The sequence below is a fragment of the Drepanopeziza brunnea genome (assembly GCF_022702325.1).
Source record: "Drepanopeziza brunnea f. sp. 'multigermtubi' strain 214-2 chromosome Unknown ctg4, whole genome shotgun sequence".
In the NCBI taxonomy this organism is placed as follows: Eukaryota; Fungi; Ascomycota; class Leotiomycetes; order Helotiales; family Drepanopezizaceae; genus Drepanopeziza; species Drepanopeziza brunnea.
In genome coordinates, this window is record NW_027094067.1 from 1,505,769 (window position 1) to 1,523,583 (window position 17,815).

At 50.7% G+C, this 17,815-nt stretch overlaps 5 protein-coding genes across 5 annotated transcripts; 2 read left to right on the plus strand and 3 right to left on the minus strand.

Annotated features, from left to right (window-relative positions):
• Nucleotides 1-320: 320 nt before the first annotated feature.
• L3040_003209 (uncharacterized protein) lies at nucleotides 321-2,166 on the minus strand (the record flags this gene model as incomplete). Its single annotated transcript, XM_007293771.2, has 3 exons — nucleotides 321-970; nucleotides 1,037-1,975; nucleotides 2,073-2,166. 3 exons carry the CDS (start codon nucleotides 2,164-2,166, stop codon nucleotides 321-323), a joined length of 1,683 nt encoding a protein of 560 aa, XP_007293833.2.
• A 2,923-nt stretch (nucleotides 2,167-5,089) lies between these two features.
• L3040_003210 (uncharacterized protein) lies at nucleotides 5,090-5,662 on the minus strand (the record flags this gene model as incomplete). The annotated part of the gene is made up of 2 exons (XM_007293770.1): nucleotides 5,090-5,287; nucleotides 5,495-5,662. The coding sequence occupies 2 exons, from the start codon at nucleotides 5,660-5,662 to the stop codon at nucleotides 5,090-5,092; spliced, it is 366 nt and encodes a 121-aa protein (XP_007293832.1).
• A 1,466-nt stretch (nucleotides 5,663-7,128) lies between these two features.
• On the minus strand, nucleotides 7,129-7,826 carry L3040_003211 (uncharacterized protein; the record flags this gene model as incomplete). Its single annotated transcript, XM_066154379.1, has 6 exons — nucleotides 7,129-7,142; nucleotides 7,297-7,366; nucleotides 7,444-7,472; nucleotides 7,525-7,536; nucleotides 7,586-7,648; nucleotides 7,721-7,826. The coding sequence occupies 6 exons, from the start codon at nucleotides 7,824-7,826 to the stop codon at nucleotides 7,129-7,131; spliced, it is 294 nt and encodes a 97-aa protein (XP_066012348.1).
• Nucleotides 7,827-11,045: 3,219 nt separating this feature from the next.
• L3040_003212 (uncharacterized protein) lies at nucleotides 11,046-14,990 on the plus strand (the record flags this gene model as incomplete). The annotated part of the gene is made up of 1 exon (XM_007293769.1): nucleotides 11,046-14,990. The coding sequence occupies one exon, from the start codon at nucleotides 11,046-11,048 to the stop codon at nucleotides 14,988-14,990; it is 3,945 nt and encodes a 1,314-aa protein (XP_007293831.1).
• Nucleotides 14,991-15,986: 996 nt separating this feature from the next.
• On the plus strand, nucleotides 15,987-17,676 carry L3040_003213 (uncharacterized protein; the record flags this gene model as incomplete). Its single annotated transcript, XM_007293768.1, has 3 exons — nucleotides 15,987-16,418; nucleotides 16,493-16,768; nucleotides 16,816-17,676. The coding sequence occupies 3 exons, from the start codon at nucleotides 15,987-15,989 to the stop codon at nucleotides 17,674-17,676; spliced, it is 1,569 nt and encodes a 522-aa protein (XP_007293830.1).
• Nucleotides 17,677-17,815: the final 139 nt, after the last annotated feature.

Consider the following 17,815-nt stretch of genomic DNA (forward strand, 5'->3'; position numbering starts at 1 on the left):
TGCCAGGGGTTTTGAATGGGTTCACGTCAAGCTGCTCCAAGTGAGCAGCTCAAGATGCAATGCTCAGTTCCGTTTATGATGTGCCTTTAAAACTTGAGCACCTTACGAATTTTCAAACCGTACTAGTGCAAATGGTAATAGCACATGAGACTGGATATTTCTTATGTGAATAGGTGATTGATTCTAACATATTCAAACTTCCACCGATGCATTCAAGGTCCATGTACTGTTTGCTGTAACTAGAATGGAAACTGATACTGTTTACCCTTTAAACGCTCAAATAATTTACATGTTCGACATGCCATCAGTTTTCCTGTAACTCACAACTCATCTTTCTTGCCTTCCGGCTTCTTCTCCTCTGTCGCTTCACAAGCAGCTGGTGTTCCAACCTCCATCTTGTACATGCACTTCTCTTCCTCGACCACCTTCCAGATCTCGTCCTTCTCCGCACAAGCCAAGACAACTGTGGTCTGTCTGTTGGGCCCGTTCCAGCAATTCTGCCCATTCTCATAACTCAACACTATCCTCTCCCCCCTTCCGAGACCCTTGCCGTCAGCACTGATCTCCTCATTGACGACCATCTTGTCAAATTTGACAAAGTTGCCCATTCCCGTATGCGAGCCGCCCTTCTTGCTCTTCTGCTTGGTATTACCCATCCAGCAGAGCTCATATTCATATTCGCCTGAGTCTTTGGAGATGCACTTGTCCTTGAGAGCGCGGAAAATATCGTCTGCGCCGTAGTCTTTCTCTAGATCTCTGCGAAGCTCACCTACTTTGGAAGACTTTGTCGAGACCTCATCGCTGACAGCTTGGAGGGCAGAGCGTGCGTCAGAAACAGTTTTGGATTCAGACCCTGAATTGGCATGATCGGCTAGAATTCCGTTCTCGATAAGCATGATGCGGACGTCAATAATCCTTTGGTGTACCCATTCGCGAATTGGTTCAGGGAGATATTCTTCGAACTTGTAGACTGCGATCTGTCAGTGAGGTCCTTAAAGGTGGAGGGGGGGGGGGGGGGGGGGAGTGCGTTGCGTACGAGCTTCGACATCGCTCTCCTCCTCGGTCTCCCACTCGGCCCAGTTGATTCCTTCGCTCTCAGAGTCCTCCTTCATGATCTCAGCAAAGTCTCTGTCTTCCGCAGACTCGGCCTCTTCTCTCGAGATAAGCTTCTGAGCAGCATAGTCCTCCCAGGCATGCACAGCCCTCTTAACACCCTCATCATTGAAATTGGGATTATACTCCTCCTTGAAGGTAGCCATGATCTTCTCCAGCTCCTCAAGTCTCTCCTTCATCTTGTCCCTCTTGTCCACGACGTTGATGAGGGCCTCTCTCAGTTCGTTGACCCTCGCCTTTGCCAATCCAGCCAGAACAGTGACCTTGCTGCCCTTCCCAGTTGAAGTAACCATCCGGCCCCTCTCCTTCCTCTCAACTTCCTCGTACTTCTTCTTCAATTCTTCCGCCTTCTGCTCCAAAACCGTAACCTCAGCCTCCAAATTTCTAATACTAATTTCTACACCAGCTCTTAGTGCTTGCGCCTCGTTCACGAGGTTGATCCTCTCCTTCGCTGCCGCTTTCGCACTCTTCGACCGTATCTCATCAGCTTTCCTCCACTCCTCTCCAATTTCCTTGCACTTGTCCTCGCACTTAACACCTCCAACACCGGCGTTCTCATCGGTACCATCGCAGCAGAGCTCGTAGTCGCAGACCCCATCATTGACATGTATGTGGGGTATGTAGCTTGCGATGTGCCCTTTGTTGTAGCAGTAAAAGCCAGCAAGCGCGAAAAAAACGTGTGCGTTGGCCGGGGCTGGTTGTGAGGGTGATAGAGGAGAGATGTAAGAGCAGGCCGCGGTGCCAGGCTCATCTGTGCCATCTGGACAATCGCAGTAGTCATCGTTGACCTGGGAAAGCGAAAGCTTGATTTCCGGGTTTAAGACACAGGAAAACGAGTCCACAGACTGGTAAAATTTTGCAACTATTTGGGGGGAGGGTATTAGCAATGTTTCATTATCCAATTGTTGTTGTTAGGTTGCCTTTGACGAATGGGGAGCTTTGGAGGAGCTGGAACGTACATTTAGGGGCTACACCTCGAGGCCGGGTTGGCTCTGTTGCGAGGATAGAAGTTGAGAGCGTGCTCAGCAGCACGATAACATTGACTCCTCTCATGGCCGGATACGTTGAGTTCTAGATATGTTGAGTTGCTGTCAGCTTTGGAGCTTGGAGATGCCACCCTGGCGAGGTCCAACCCAATCGTTTCAAAGTGACGCTTGGACAAGGCTGAGGACTCGCTTATATCCTCTACCCCTTTCTTCTTCTCTGTCAGAATGAGAATGTTTGGGATTACTTCCGCCTAACAGACTATTTGGGCTATTCTACCAGTGGATCCATCCAACTGACGTAGATAAAGAAATTGGGAGAATAAACCGAAGAGAAATAATCTGAAGAGTATAACGAATCCGCAACCAAACTCCGTATAGTACAGTCAATGCGCTGATCGTGAACCTGCGAGCACTCGGTTACAATTACAGTCCTAAAAATCTCGATTACCGATAGAACATCTCCACTACCAAAGCACTTCACAATGAACCGGCGACATTTTTATAAGAAATCATCAATTTTGTTCACGTCCACTTCGCTCCGCGATAAGCAAGACATCCATATCCCTTGCACCCAAATATCCGCCCCTACTCCGTACACTGTTGATAAAGCTGGCCCCACCACCTTTGCGCCACTCCCTACAAAACCTTCAATTGCGCTGCTCCCAAAAACACATCCGGCAAACAAAACATCAAAAAGCACCTAAGAATTCAAAAATTTAAAAGCATATCCCTCAGGCGCGAGTCGAACCTATACAGCTGTTAGCAGCCGTCTGAGAGACATTTTCGGGATCTGAAGCTAGGCTTCAGGGTCTGGGAGTAGCTTACGCGCGACATTCGGATGATACTGAACAATTACAGTCCGACGCCATAAACCAACTAGACGACCGAGGGTCTAATTCGATGCGCACTTTGCGCACAAAAAAAAATATATCATTAACACAGATGTACTGCAGGCTGGAACCCCGCACTGTCACGTGTGAAATCTCGGCGCTACCTAGGCTTTGTTTGTGACCAAGGCAACACTGGCTTGTACGGAGGTAAGTGTGGTACCTACATCCTGCAATCCCGCAATTTCAGTCCTCGAATATCTGATCAAATATCACACCTTGTGTCTCTGCCTGTCTGTCATCCAGTCGATTTTTTATTTGTAGAGCTTTCATTCTCTCACAGCTCTACCTACCATGAGAGGGACGGCATTCGATCCGTCAACGCTGCCCTCATGATCACGGCCTTCTCTCTCCTATTAAATCGTCAGACTTGGGAGTCAACCTAGTCATGATACCGTAGCGGGGAAACTATTTATCGTCGCAGAGCCGTCACCTCTAGGTGCTGATACATAAATTCTTTATTTCGCACCAAAACTCCTCATAACCAAAAACTCTCCATAACCTTAAGCTCTAAAAGGCAAATGAAAATTATAAATCTTTTTAATGACAAGAGATACTACTACCGGTAGCTTATGATTATACAGCGAGACAGTTTAATCTTATACGTATTAGGATATAACAGAGTTAATTAAAGCAAAAGTATCAACAAGTTGGCTTTAGCTTAACTTTCAGAGAAGCCTCTGAACAAAAGACCGGCTTTAGCTTTATCTTTTATACCTATCTATGTCTATTCAGTAATCGGATTTTTTAAGATTGGCGGCTCAGATTCACTACCCTCCTGAAGAGAGGATTAACAAACACCGGGCACTCTTGATTTCCTCGAGGTGTTGACCTTTGGTTTTGGTGCGAAAGGTGGTTTTATATATTATATTAGCAATTACCTAGGACCGTACCTACCATAAGAGGGACGCGATCGATCCGTCAACGCTGCCCTCGTGATCACGACCCTCTCACTCCCATGTAGTCGTCAGACGTGGAGCTAGCCCGCCTAGGATTTGCTCTCGTAGCGAGAGATTTATTCATCGTCGCACACTACTTACCGACGAGGAGGAGGCATCGCCGTCATCAAGTCAAAGTTGCGAGAGTCCTTCCTTGATCGCTGGAGGGTTCTCTTGGGAGACGCGCGCATCTGAAATCCGACAACGGCAACAGTGTGATTGGTTGATTCGAAGGATGGCTACCCATCTATGTTGTAGACGTCTAGGATATCACCAGGATGGGGGGGATCAGTTATTCTGGTAGCTTACTTCCTCTCCTATCGTGATGGTGGACGGTTGGTATCCGGCTCGCCATGCGAAGTATGTATATGTATTTGCGGATGCAAGGTAGGTAGGTAGGTATGTACTCTTGAGACGCGTACATAACACCGATGAAAAAATCAACAGCCCATTGCCTAACGACTCTAAAGCTGTCTGGATCTTGTGACTCACTGATATCCATCTTATGATCGCTTGTGGAATGTCTTCGTCGACCAATCCACTCTCCGCACCATTCTAGTCACTAGGGAAGAATTTACAGGCTTGTAGATCGTGGCCAGTTGGTCGGTCTTACTTCCTATTTTCCCATCGACGCGGATGTCGTCGATACTATCACTATGAGTGTGAGGATGATTGATTTGATGACCGCCATATACCGTTAGGTTCTCTTCAAGTTAAATCAAAGCCATACACCAAGCAGCGTATATCATCGTAATCCCAGAAACACCAATCATCGATCCTGATCGAGAGACTGATTGATGCATGCATTGCCAGGTAGGCAAGCCGGATCTGAACTTTGGGTCCAAAGGTGTAGAAGAAACACGTGGATAGGTACCCAAAACCACCGTCCATTTCTAAGCTTCCTCCAAGCTGTCAAGCAAAACAAGCAGGTAGTTGGACCGTATGACATTCAGATAGATCTCATCTCCCAGACCGCACCGGATCCGACTTACTTTTGGACTTCGCACTTTGGAACCCCCCCTGTCTCCAATTCAATTCCTCTCTTCTCGGTACATTTCTGCTCCTTCCCTTCCCAGCCAACCCCCACCCCCCCACCCTACCCCTTCCTGCCCTTCCTTCCCTCCTCCCTGCTACTACCAACACCACACGTACCTACCTAACTAGCCTACGCAAACAAAAGCACCATAGCAATCGCCACCCCAGCCGGAAGAGCCTGCACAAAGACAATCTTCCGATTCGTCGTCGCACCCCCGTAGAGCCCCGCGACAAGCACACACCCGGAGAAGAACAGGCCGAGCTGCCTCCCAACCTCGGGAGCCGGGTGCACGAGGCTCCAGAGCAGGCCGGCGGCGAGGAAACCGTTCTAGATGACGGGGAGCGGGAGAGTCAGCATAGGTAGCATACTACTCACAAAGTATATTCGACATGTTGGGATATTATGCTGGCTTTGGGGAAGAAAGGATGGGGGGGGGAATTCCCCGGGGGTGATGAGGTTGGGTGGAGGGGAGGGGAGGGGAGGGGAGAGGGGAGTATGGTCGCTTTTATTTGTTTGTTTGTTTGTCTGGCTTACGTAGAGGCCTTGGTTGGCGGCTAGGGTTTGGGTCTTCTCGGCGAAATCGGGTTTGAAGCCGAAGGCTCGGAGGCTTCGTGGTGTGGTCCAGAGGAACATCTCGAGGATCATGATGTAGATGTGGAGGAGGGCAAGGAGGGCGATGGTGAGGGTGGCGGGAAGAGACATTTTTTGGGGGGCGTGGGTGAGGAGTTCGACACGATGGGGGTTTGTGGCCCCTTGATGCTAGTGAGGCAGAGGAGGAGGGGATGGAACTTGACGATGGTGGAGGTCAAGAGGTCAATAAAGTAGTTTTATCGCTTACTCAGCGGGCTTGGTTCGGGGATAGCAGGAACGTGATTCAAGATGGATTGTAAGATAGGTAAGTACTTCTTCTGGACGGGAACTCTTTTAATGGATGTGTGGGGGTAGCACCGAGGCTAGAATAGGATGATGAATACATTTGGTGGATGTTGACATTATTGACGCTACATCTATCTACCCGAGAAGTACCTAGGACTCGGCTCGGTCTCTATTAACCGAATGCTACCCATACATTAGCGATCTTTCACATCTAATGACTATCAAGGAGATTATCAAGCTTCGAGCTATGGCGGCGGCTATGGACAGAAGCGAGGAGCAAGAACTTCCATTTGCTACAGACAGAAATCGAGAGCCACTGAAGCAGTTTGAATGTCCGGTCACTTTTTGAAAGGCATATATATCTACAATCACTTGAGCCAGAGTCGTTCACCGTGAGTAGATAGATACGAGGAGCAGAATGGTAGCCTCGATACAAGATACAACACGAGCAATAATCACAAGGTAGTAGAGTATCCAAAAAGGCGTGCAAACATAGCTGCAACATGTAAGACAAAACCAATATCGACCGCCAACACTTACCTCCGATATCGCAACACCTATATCTCTCTCCAACCCTCTCCTTGGGAAGGACGAGTTCTGACTTGCGATGAAGGGGATTGCCGAATAGCAGCCTACTGCCGATGCTTACTGGAGAGACATGAAACGAGTGTGCATTGCAAATGTCCTCTTTTCCATACATACGGCATATCAAGAAAACGGAGATGCTCGCTCGCATCTGTGCAGCTCACTAGGATGCAGCCGAACAAGCAATGATCGATATATAGCAAAGATGGACAAACAGATATACAACGTAAGAGAATAGCATGACCTAAGCGAGATTGGTCGACAAGAATTCTCATTATTATCTCGTCGTCAATATGCCAGAGGCTGGTTACTCCAGTATTTAGATAGTCACCTGCGGTTGGCTCAATTCTATACTGGATTCTTTCGACTCTCATCTACGTTCTGGCGTGTCAAAACGTCCCATCTTCCCGTCTATGTAATGGCTTGGTTCCTCGCTTCCCCGCGAACAAAAAGAAGAAAAACAATAACGACGACGATAATAACAAAACGATAACATTAATAAAAATTGATAGATTTCTGCGCCGATCACCTCTCGAAGCAAACGTAAGTAAACGCCTGCTGGTGGCCGAGGAGAAAGAATGGATGGATTAGCGGTCACATCATAAGGCAAGGGGGTTGGGATGGTTGAGGAGGAGGCGAAGAATGCTGGAGCCGTGCTTGGATCCGTTTGGCACTCTAGGAGGAGAGCTGTGAGCACGATAAGAGTATTAAGCCGCGACATCTATAGATATGTATGTAAATATATATTGGATTTGTTGGCCAGCACACCAGGAAGGGGAGAGCCAGCTGCGGAGATGATGCTGGCAGGGTTCGTAGAGAAGGGGGGTTGCGGCGTTGGGGAGCACGGGTTGTGTGCTGGGCTTTGGGTTACCTACGCCGTACTTTCGGAGGAGAGAATGAGATCGAAACAAATGTGATGCCCGAGGCGTTTGTTCTGTTCATCTTCTAAAAGAGGATCCGGTAGAGAAGCCGAGGTCGTCAGTGAAGGAGGTAATTTGGGAGCCACCAATCAACTGTCATACATGCGGTAGTTGCCAGTTGCCGTTCTGGCCTGTGAGATCAGATCAATAATAGTACGAGTGACGACGGTCTGAAGGCGTTACCATTAGATGAATCTGGTTTGGAATTTGCATTCATCTGGTGTTATGGTTGCATCTGGATTACGGAGTACGGAGTAGCGAATGAATGGGATGAGATTTGTGAGCTCGCTTGCGGAGAATAGTTGAGCTGTCAACTTGATCAACTTGAGGATCAATTTGCAAAGCGTGGGTCTCGAGCACGTGAACCAAGGTTACATACAGTATTCCGGAACGGAGACGGATTTGAGACCTGGCTGGCTGACGGCAAGGGTTGGACCGAGACTGATCAGGATCGGGTCGTTCGTTGGACATCTCCGGCTGGTCATCTCATCTCCGAGTGCGGAGGCTTTTCGGCCTCCTTTTCGGGCTCCTTTGGAGCGATGCAGAATTGCAGGTGGAAAGGAAGTAGGTACTTACTTACTGTAGTAGATAGTACGGAGTAGTTACCTACCGGTAGTTGTAGGTAGGTAGACCACCAGTGCCGTTGCTTTCCTACACACAGAGTTCTCGCGAACCTCAGCCGTCCCGGACCTCAGGACTCGGGGAGTGGCGGCCACATCCAGATAAGCGCCAGGTACGAAGAAGCATCTCACACTACTCTCCGGCAGCCGTTTCCGCAAAGTGCAGCACGCAAGGCTGATCCCTTGCAGGCAAACTCTAATACTGTACAGTAAGTACTACCTACTACAAGTACGTAGTAGTACCGGTAGTAGTAGTAGTAGTAGTAGTACTAGTACTACACCTACTGTATGGCCCAGTGGCAAGTACCGGTACACGCACGCACCGTTTGACTTGACCCGCCCCTGGCTGGTCGAGTGAGATATCATGCAGCCAGCCCTTCTCGTCGTCGCCAGCTTGAACTCCTGCGACAACGGTGGGGTCAGGAGTGGACTGTGTATGGAGTGTGCACTGAGTAGACCGGCCATCTGTTCTTTGGGATGGGTACGGAGATGCAGCCAGGCTCTACTGTACGTAGTATAGGCGATTTTCGTAGTGAAACGTAACACAAATTCTCCGTCGGCGGGGGGTGGGGATGGCGGGTCACAGGTGGTGTGGATGACTCGCTTGAGCTGGTCTGTTTTTGTTGTTGTTGTTGTTGTTGTTGTTGTTGTTATTGTTGACATGATCTTCTGAATGTGAAGAGTCACCATCCTAAGAATGAGAATGAGCTCTCGCCGAGATTTGGGGGCCAGTGAAGCGATATGCCACTCTATCAAAAGTACTGGACGACAAAGCTGCAACAATGGGTAGGTAGGTACTGTAATAACCCATGATAATCCTCCAGGACTACGCGTGCGACAAAAAAGAAAACAAGACTTGGAGGGAAGGGCAAAACAGAGCTGCTGAGATCGATCCAGAGCGCTTGGCCACGGAGAAGGGATCTAGGGGGTTCCATCTAGGGTCTGGGACAAGGAGAAAAATCCATTTTGCAGATACAAGGCTCAGGAGACAGAAGCCAAGTTGCAGTCTGGCTTGTCTGTCTGCATCCGACAGTCTACAGTCTACCGTCTACCGTCGACAGTCCACAGTCTACGCAGAGGATACGCGGCAGTTGCCAGGCGTAGCTCGGGGCCGGCTTGAGTGATGGTCAAAGTTGGTCAAGCTGAGACAAACCACTGACTGAAGCAGCGTTTGACGCGCCCGAGTACATGGAATGGATGGAGCATGCGTTACTTATCTGTGTTCTTACCTGTGTAAGTACTACTAGGTACCGGTACCACTGCAACCACTACGGTACGGCACGGTACTACGGACGACTACCTACCTACCTATTCTTCTATTCTTGGTAGCCAGAAATCCTACAGGCAGGCAGTCCCTTGCTCAGCTGGTTCGGTGTGCTCAGACCAGAGCGAGTTGTGCGCTGTTGGTAGGGAGTGGTAGTAGTATTTCCGAGAGGGATTCCCTGGTGAGAGGGAGAGGAAGAGGGAGAGGAAGAGGGAGAGAAGGAGAGGGACCTCGTCACCTCTCGCCTTGAGTCGTAGGCCCGACCACAGACTTTCGGTACCAGGGTTAGGTAGTGAGCTGCACAAGCTGTTGTTGATTGCTGATCATCACGGAGGCTATTCGGAATCCAGCAGCAATTCCGGTTCCAATTCCAATTCCAGACTGTGATGTAGGTGGTAGCAATTCCAATTTCATCTAGACCATACTATGCCCTACATCGTAGCGGTAGTCCATGTTTGGATATCATATCCAATATCCAATATCAAATATCAAATATCAAATATCTACCTTACCTACCTACCGTTAGTGCCCCTGCTCATGCCACCGACCTTCCCCCCCCCCATCCCGCACGGGACTATTAGGTAGAGCAGAACCGACCAACTGACCGACCAATCAACCGACCAACCAAAGCAACCAAAGCAACCAACCCAATCCACCCCCCCATCCCCTGATCCCCGTACCTGATCTTCTATTGACAACGTACTTCTGCATTTTCTTTTGCATTCAATTGCATCGACCTTCTCTCCTCGTACCAATCACCACTTCTGCCTACTAACCTCCTCCTGCCAGCCTCCGAGCAGCGGAATCCAGGCCATCTACGGATACTCCTTCCGCCGACCCATACTCACCATCCCCTGCTTCATTCATTCACTCATTCACCCCTTCACTCATTCACTGATTCACTCAGTCACTCAGTCACTCAGTCACTCATTCATCTACTCATTCACTCATTCCGTCATTCATTCATTCAATCACCACCAGAGACTCGGGTCGAACAACCCGCCGGTATTCTCCAGAAACTCCTGTTTGCAAACAATACACGGGGTATTTCCTTTACGCCCGCAGCTTTTCCAGCATCCCCAATTGTTCACTGCACTCCTGAATGCATTGTCACACGAATCGCGGAGCAACCTTCCATCCAGCTTCTTCTGCATCAAGCCGTCCAGCTTCAGGCTGGCTTCGACGCGTCCTCCTTGCTCGAATCACATCCCGCCCTTGAACACCGACGCGCGAAGATTCTTCTCCCGTTGCAGCTACCCACCGATCAACCGCTGCCGACGGCGGCCGAGTAGAAGAGACCTGGAGCTCGAGATCCCGAAGGAAACTTTCTGCCTACCAATATACGATCCCAACCGCGTCAATATTGAACCAAGGGGCCCGTAGCAGTCATTTCCAGCTCCAACCATAAACCCCGTTGACATCGACGTGAGCTCAGCATTGCTTCTCATCGTTGATGCACGAGTACCTTGTGCACCATTTTCTTGAGAAAAGGAATCACATCGAACCTCACATTGTGGGCCATTTGTACTGGATCTGGGGTTGAATTAGCCGCGCCAACTACTGGTCTGTTATCACCACGTAAGTGGCTGCTTCTGTTTACATTCTCAGAGCTGCTTATTGAATCTACGAACAGGCTTCGCTGTTGCCCGCTTCCGTGGACCATTTAATACGTCGGTGCGCTAGAGAAGCTCGGGTCAAGCTTGTGAGCTTGCTCACAGATAATTGTTGCCGGCAATCTTTCTTCGGAGCTTCTGCGATCGACCCAACTTTCAGGATCCACACTGTTCGGGGGGCGCCGGTAGGAGAAGCAGATAATCAGGATGAATCGTTTCCGGGCGAAGAGGAAAGCCAAAGATGCGGCACCAGACACACTTGTCAGGGTTTCAACCGATTCAGATGGGCCACCGCCGCCTGTGAAGGCTTCGAAGACGTTCAGGCTTGGAGGGAAGAAAGCCCAAGAACCAGAACCAAAGCCAGAGATTGATCTTTCGACAGCCCTTCCTTCCACGAAAGACTTTCGGACAAGTCTCTTGATGAGCGGTCTCTCAGCCCGCTTTTCAATGCTTCGTGAACAAGACGACCCGGAGTCGAAGGTTGGAAAAGCGAGTGACGACAGCGTTTTGTTTTCCAAACCCCAATTGAGATGTAACGACTTCAGCTTCTCAGCTCAGAACTTAACAGATATTGCAGAGGTTTCTTCCATCAACGGCGCGGTACGACCCCCATTTGCCTACGGCAGGACGGAATCTTTCGCTGGATTGGGATCGGAGTGGTGTGGGTCAGATGCCGATTCGACACATGGGGGCATAATGAGTAGAGCGAGACCTGGGGAAAGCAACAATCTCTTTGGTGGCCGACAGAAGATAATGATGGGGAATAGGGCGTTATATGATAACGATGTCAGCCAATCGGCCTTTCAGAAGATCCGAGAAAAGGGAAGGGAATCGAAGGAGCAAGAGAGCCAGCTGGAAGAAGTGGAGGCAGAGTCTTCACGGCCTAGGTCACCACCACCTCCTGGGTACAACCGAAACAGAGAGACGTCATCCACGACATCCTCAGTTGGCCCATCGATCACCCGGAGCTCTACGGCCGCTACCTCGTTCACCTCGCAACGGACGCCTTCATTGAACGGAGGGCACGCTCCAAGCACACCCGCTAAGGCTGGGAACGCAGGACTGGAGAGATCGGCAACCAAGACTCGAAGGTTATATGAGACTGGACTCGACAATCACTTGCATGAACAGCAGTTTTCTGCTATGCACAGGATTGACACTTTGACGAGACAACGCACGCTGGGCGCCAATACACCACCTACAGGAATCTCGCCTATCTATGGCCAGGCTCCTGCAGATCGATGGGAACGATCGATCACTGGAAAACAAAGTTTGCCAAACTTGCAAACTGCGAGCCCACCACTTAGTGGCACGACAATGGGAACTTTTGACTTTGGAGTACCAAAAAACAGCAATGCTGGTTCCAAACCGTACGGAATGGCTTCTCCTCCACTCAGTCCGCCCATGACAGAATACGATAGGCAAGGGGTCCTACCTTTACAGCCAAACGACCGGGGCAAGGCAACAGCAATGGGTGCATTTTCGAAGCCCGCTGCATACGACGATCTCAAGTTCTCACAGAGACAGATCCAAATGCAACAAGATCGAGAAGCTCCTCCGCCTCCGAGAAAGAACTCTGTCCCACGAGCTTTGATTCCCCAGAAAGAACAGCATCAGCAGCGGGAGCAACAGTTGGAAAGCATAAAGAGAGCCGAATTTGAGGCTACTCACGCACCACCTAGATCAAGGTCTAACTCCTCGGCGCGAGGGGCGTTGTTCACTCAGGATCGTATCCTTGGTTCGCCAACGAGCAAGCGCTCCGTAGTAGAAAATGGGGCTACGAGTTTAGGGATCTTCTTGGAATCGCCAGAGAGTGCCTCCGCCCCTTCTAATGACCTTAGCACAGAGCCATCCAGGCATAAGAATTACCCCAAACCGCTCGACCTGTCTCAGATGTTTCTCCAAGATCAGCGGTCTAGGATTCAGCGACCTGATGAATCACAACATCCTGCAAACCGGCAGCGCGTGGATCAAAGTAATGCTGCTCCTATCCCTGCGCTAATCCCGGCAAATATGCGGCCGTATTCAGTACGTTCCATGCAGCTACCGGTCGACTCGCCCACTTTGCCTGGAGCTGGCTTGAGTGGATTGGTGCGGTCTCATTTGAGGTCTGACAGCAATACTTCTTCGGTATATGGGACTACTCCATCAGCGAGCCCCGTGTCCCGATTCCCAACAGATTCTCGGGTGTCAGCTCCTTCTAGTGTGTACAGCACGAATGACAACCCTTGGGAGAATGATGACTGGGATCGGGAGAGAAACTACGGCGAGGATACTACTGCCAACCTTGTGGATAAAGAAGCTACCTCGCCAACACCATGTTCCGGTTTCGTGCGATTACCCAAAATAGACGATTCTGGCAAGGCTTCTTGGGAGAGAGCAACGGAGAGTCGTCATACTAGAGAGGCAAGCACGGAGACACAGAAGGAAGAACAGGAGTTCAGGAATGAGCTTGCATCACGAAAACGCAGGGTCCAAGAGGTGATGCAAAGCTTGCAGGAGAGCGAAAGTCGATCAACGAGTCCCATGCCACCCCATCCGTCAGATTTCCCCAAGGATGCCCATCAGGCCAAGACCAATGCGCTAGGACTCTTGAAGACCAAGACCAGCAAAGGATCTCTGGCTCCCAGACCGAAGGAAGCTGGTACGTCCATAGCCATGAAGCTACTGGGAATCGGCAACGCAACCATCAGCAGTGGGTCTGGGTTGTCGCCATCTCCACGGAACCCTCGATTTGAGGACTGTCCCTGGACAAAGGAAGATGAAGAACCGGAGCCGGTATGCGGCTCTGAGTCGACACCACCCCAGGACATAGCATACAGAGAGGCGCGGAAAGCTGCTCAACCTGACCGAGAACGACAAACTACCATGAGACATCAGCGGAGGGCAGGCCAGGGAGATACCCAGGGCTGGCCCGCTCAGCGGAAGGAGGGAGACAGGCCAAGGCCAGGGATTCAGCGAATAGATGACTCTTGGGTCAAAAAAAACTCGAGCATTGAGAACTCACGCATGGAAGACTCGGTCCGCTCTCGGGTGGAGAATTCTCGATTGGACAATCAGATGGAAAATCCAAGGGTGGAGCCTCGTGCCCGCTATCAAGAGCAGGCCGCTGCAACTCACATGACACCTCCGCATCGTACTCCAAGTCGAGACCGGAAACCTCCCCCCGTGACATACACCAATCGAAATGGAGGCACTATTCAAGAAGGCAAGGAAATTAGGGGTGCAAGCCGCTCTGCATCGCGGCCACCGTCTACTGCTCCTTCGAATGCTTCTCGCGACAGATCCGGATCCGACGCATCTTGCGGGCGCTCTAAGAGCCGTACTGGCACTCGCAGAGACGATCTGGGCCCGAGCATGGCTGAAGGTACCACCCAGGCTGAACTTGAGGATCGAGGACTCTACCCTCCAACACGTCTCATGCCCAAGCCTCCTCCTGGCGTGGGACTTCCCGCGTCGCCATCTCCCCTCCACTCTCCGATGATGACTCGAAGCAATAGCCAATCTACGACTGCAGGGTACTTTGAGCAAAAGCCGTCCCTTCCAATGAACATGGAGGGGTTTGATATTGGCTCTTCGCCGAGACCTTCGCCAAGCGCACCGTTTGTCGCGAACGCAACTCCAGCTTTGTCGCAGCCTTCACCAGCCGGATCTGGAACCAACACACCGGCATCTCAAGAACCTCAAGGTCCAGCCCGGCCTACAGCGCGCAAAAAATCGATCAACAAATCCGACATCTCAGAACCAAAGTTCATATCCTCAACGTCTAGGATGCCGACTGTCAATCTCCCTTCTGCATTGTCTCTTACGAACGGGACTGAGCTTAATGCGCCACCAATTCCTCCGGTTAACCCCAAGCGTCGTCAAACACGAACCATGTTCGGAGGACTCATGGGCAGACGCGATGACGACGAGGTTCAACCGATGCCAGCCGCGACCCAATCAACCGAAGAAATGTCCACATTTTCTGCTGATGAAGGCGAGAACAAGTCGAAAACCCGTGGAAGACTTCGTAAAAGCTCTAGCGAAGGCGGCAACCTCAACGCTCGCACTCGACAAGCGGCCAACGCTGCTTCAAGCCCACCTATGCCAGAAACCTTCCCAGCCGGCTCTGGCCCTCCTCTCCGCCGTGTCGAGGGTGCCATGTTTTAGTTCATTACAATTTCTCTCCAGGGAAGTCTTTACTTGACACATATATACCCTTGGGCATCTAAAATTCCCTGCGTCCATGTATTGCACTCCATTGCACTGCCTTGCGCTTTGGAACTTCAGATGGTCTTTACACAAAGTAACCATTGCTTTACTGTTCTTTTACGAGTTTGCGATGTTTATCTGCCTCAAGATGCTCCGGAGAAGAAGGAGAACGTGGCGTTTGCCAGGCCCGTCTCATCTTTTTCATATATTGACGTATGTCTTGGGGTGCGTTATGACCCGGTGTTCGCACACAGAATTATTCAGGTGGAGCAGCAAGGAAGGTAGTCCACTATGTCTTTATGTCTCTCCTTCTCTGTTGGTACTATCTTGTGTTGGAGTCTGGGCACATGGAAACCCTCGACACGGGGATAGTTTGTATCATATTGGATTGAAGTGTGGGAAGGCGGGAGGTGCTTGTAGCTCAGCAGGCCTGTGGCACTAGAATATCTGGCGGGGGCGGATGCTTGTGGTTTTGCTGGGGCTGCGGGTCGGAGATGATGGATAGTTGGGTGCTCGTGAACAGCCGGCCATCTGAGCCTGGGGTGAGAATATCATGTAAATGTTCAACCGATTATGACTCCAAAGTGACATCTCGATTCTCAGTTGTGATGGTCGACGGAGCATGTACAATCAGAAAGTAGGGCCTGGTCCAGCTCAGCACTTGTTGACGTGCAAACTGGCCAGAATCCGAGTAATTCGAGGTCAAGAGGATGCAAGTTAAGAAGCGCCGGCCTTTGTATGGTCTTTGTATATATAAAATATATACGGAGTTGTAAACATGGACTGTTGTAGTCTGTAGATGTGGATGGTCGTGATAAATCCAGTCTAGCCAAGAATGGCCTTAGTGCCTTCACAGCTTTACCCAAGCTAATGCTCGGTACCTAGCCCAATCAGTCCCACCGGCATATCTTCGGTTATCTGGCAGGGCTATCCATAATATCCACAATATCCACAATGGCCACTAAGCCGCGGGGTCTTGGAACTGGAAGTCGCCTTGAACCTGAGGACCCTGAAGATTCCTCCGGCAGCAGCACCGTCGTTGCATGCAACTATTCAGACACGCCTCAAGTCCGCACCCCAACCCGCGAGCGCGAGAGCTATCTACGATCCATCACTACCAGCTTAAATCACCAGTCTGATCCGGTACAGCAAGGGAACAACACGCCAGAGAGACAAAGAGAGACTGCCGACGAGTCCTCCATCAACCAGAGCCTCGTCCTCCCTTTGCGCCCCGGTGCCAACGCCAACGAAGACACACCCGAAGGACGCGATATTGCATGGGCTGGAGCAAGTGAAGCAATTGAAACAATTGAACGGGCCCTGGAATCCGAACTCTCGAATCTCGAAACCTGTTCCGCTGACATCCCTGTCCTGCCTTTCTCTGTGGTTAGAACCCCCTTCCTAGCCAGAAGTTCTCCGATCTTCCTCCTGATACTGACTTCCTCTGTGGTATCGAAAAGGGCAGACGGGCTTTGCTTGGATTCAAGGCAGCTGCTGGTCCCAGATCTAGTCAGCGCAGGCACAAGCCCAAGATTGTAACTCCTGAACGCCTCCGTTTCCACAAATCATACGCCAAGATGTCTACCTCCTCAGGAACACCAGAGTCATGGATCTCCTCGTTCTGCTCGCTGCTCGGCCATGAGTACTTCGCGGAGATATCGGAAGACTTTATCGAGGATGATTTCAACCTCACGGGTTTACAAACACAAGTCGCCATGTACAAGGAGGCTTTGGAGGTAGGATTCGTGGATTTGCTCTCGGGAACTGGGCTGACATACCTCAGATGATTCTAGACGTCGAGCCAGAAGACGAGGAAGAGGAAGAGGATGAGGATGAGGATGAGGAACTTGACGATTCTATCGAAGGGGAGGAGCGCTCGAACCGCAGAGCAGCCGCAGAACGCAGACACCACCGGATGGCCTCGGATCTCTCTATTATCGAATCCTCCGCCGAGATGCTCTACGGGCTGATCCACCAACGCTTCATCTGCTCTCGCGCCGGTATCCAGCAAATGTCTGAAAAGTACGAGCTTACACACTTCGGCGTTTGCCCTCGCACCCACTGTGGAGGAACCCGCACACTACCTGTAGGGTTGTCCGATGTACCAGGTGAAGACACCGTAAAGCTGTTCTGCCCTTCCTGCTTGGATGTTTACGTTCCTCCCAACTCTCGATTCCAGACTGTCGATGGCGCTTTCTTTGGCCGGACATTCGGAGCTCTATTCCTCATGACATTCCCCGACTACGACCTTTCCAAGAAGGGCGAGCCTATCTCTGGTTCCCACAACAGCCGAGCTTTACAAGCTGCCGACAATGATGAAAAGGAGAAGATCAACGGCATGAGCGCTTCCAACCTGGCGCCCGGTCTTGGCCCCGGCAACATGTACGAGCCCAAAATTTACGGATTCAGAGTCTCGGAACGTGCTCGCAGTGGTCCAAGAATGAGTTGGCTGAGAGATCGTCCTACCGACGTCACAGAGTTAGATGAGGCTGCAATTTTCCACGCCGATCACCCCGACGACAGCGAAGAGGATGATACCATCGGCGCACAACCTCGACCCCGACAACAAACTCGAAAAACTCGACGGGCAAACGGTGGCGGAAGTCCTATGGATATTGAGCCAAACGGCGCTGCTTTCAACTAAGACGCTGGCTTGATCATGACTTTTGACGGTCATTGCGGGCGTTTGCTGGCTCTGGGCACTTGACTGGGGCTTTAGATGGACGGATGGATGGACGGATGGAATTTTATGTTGAATGACAGCGATTGCATATGGGTGGGAA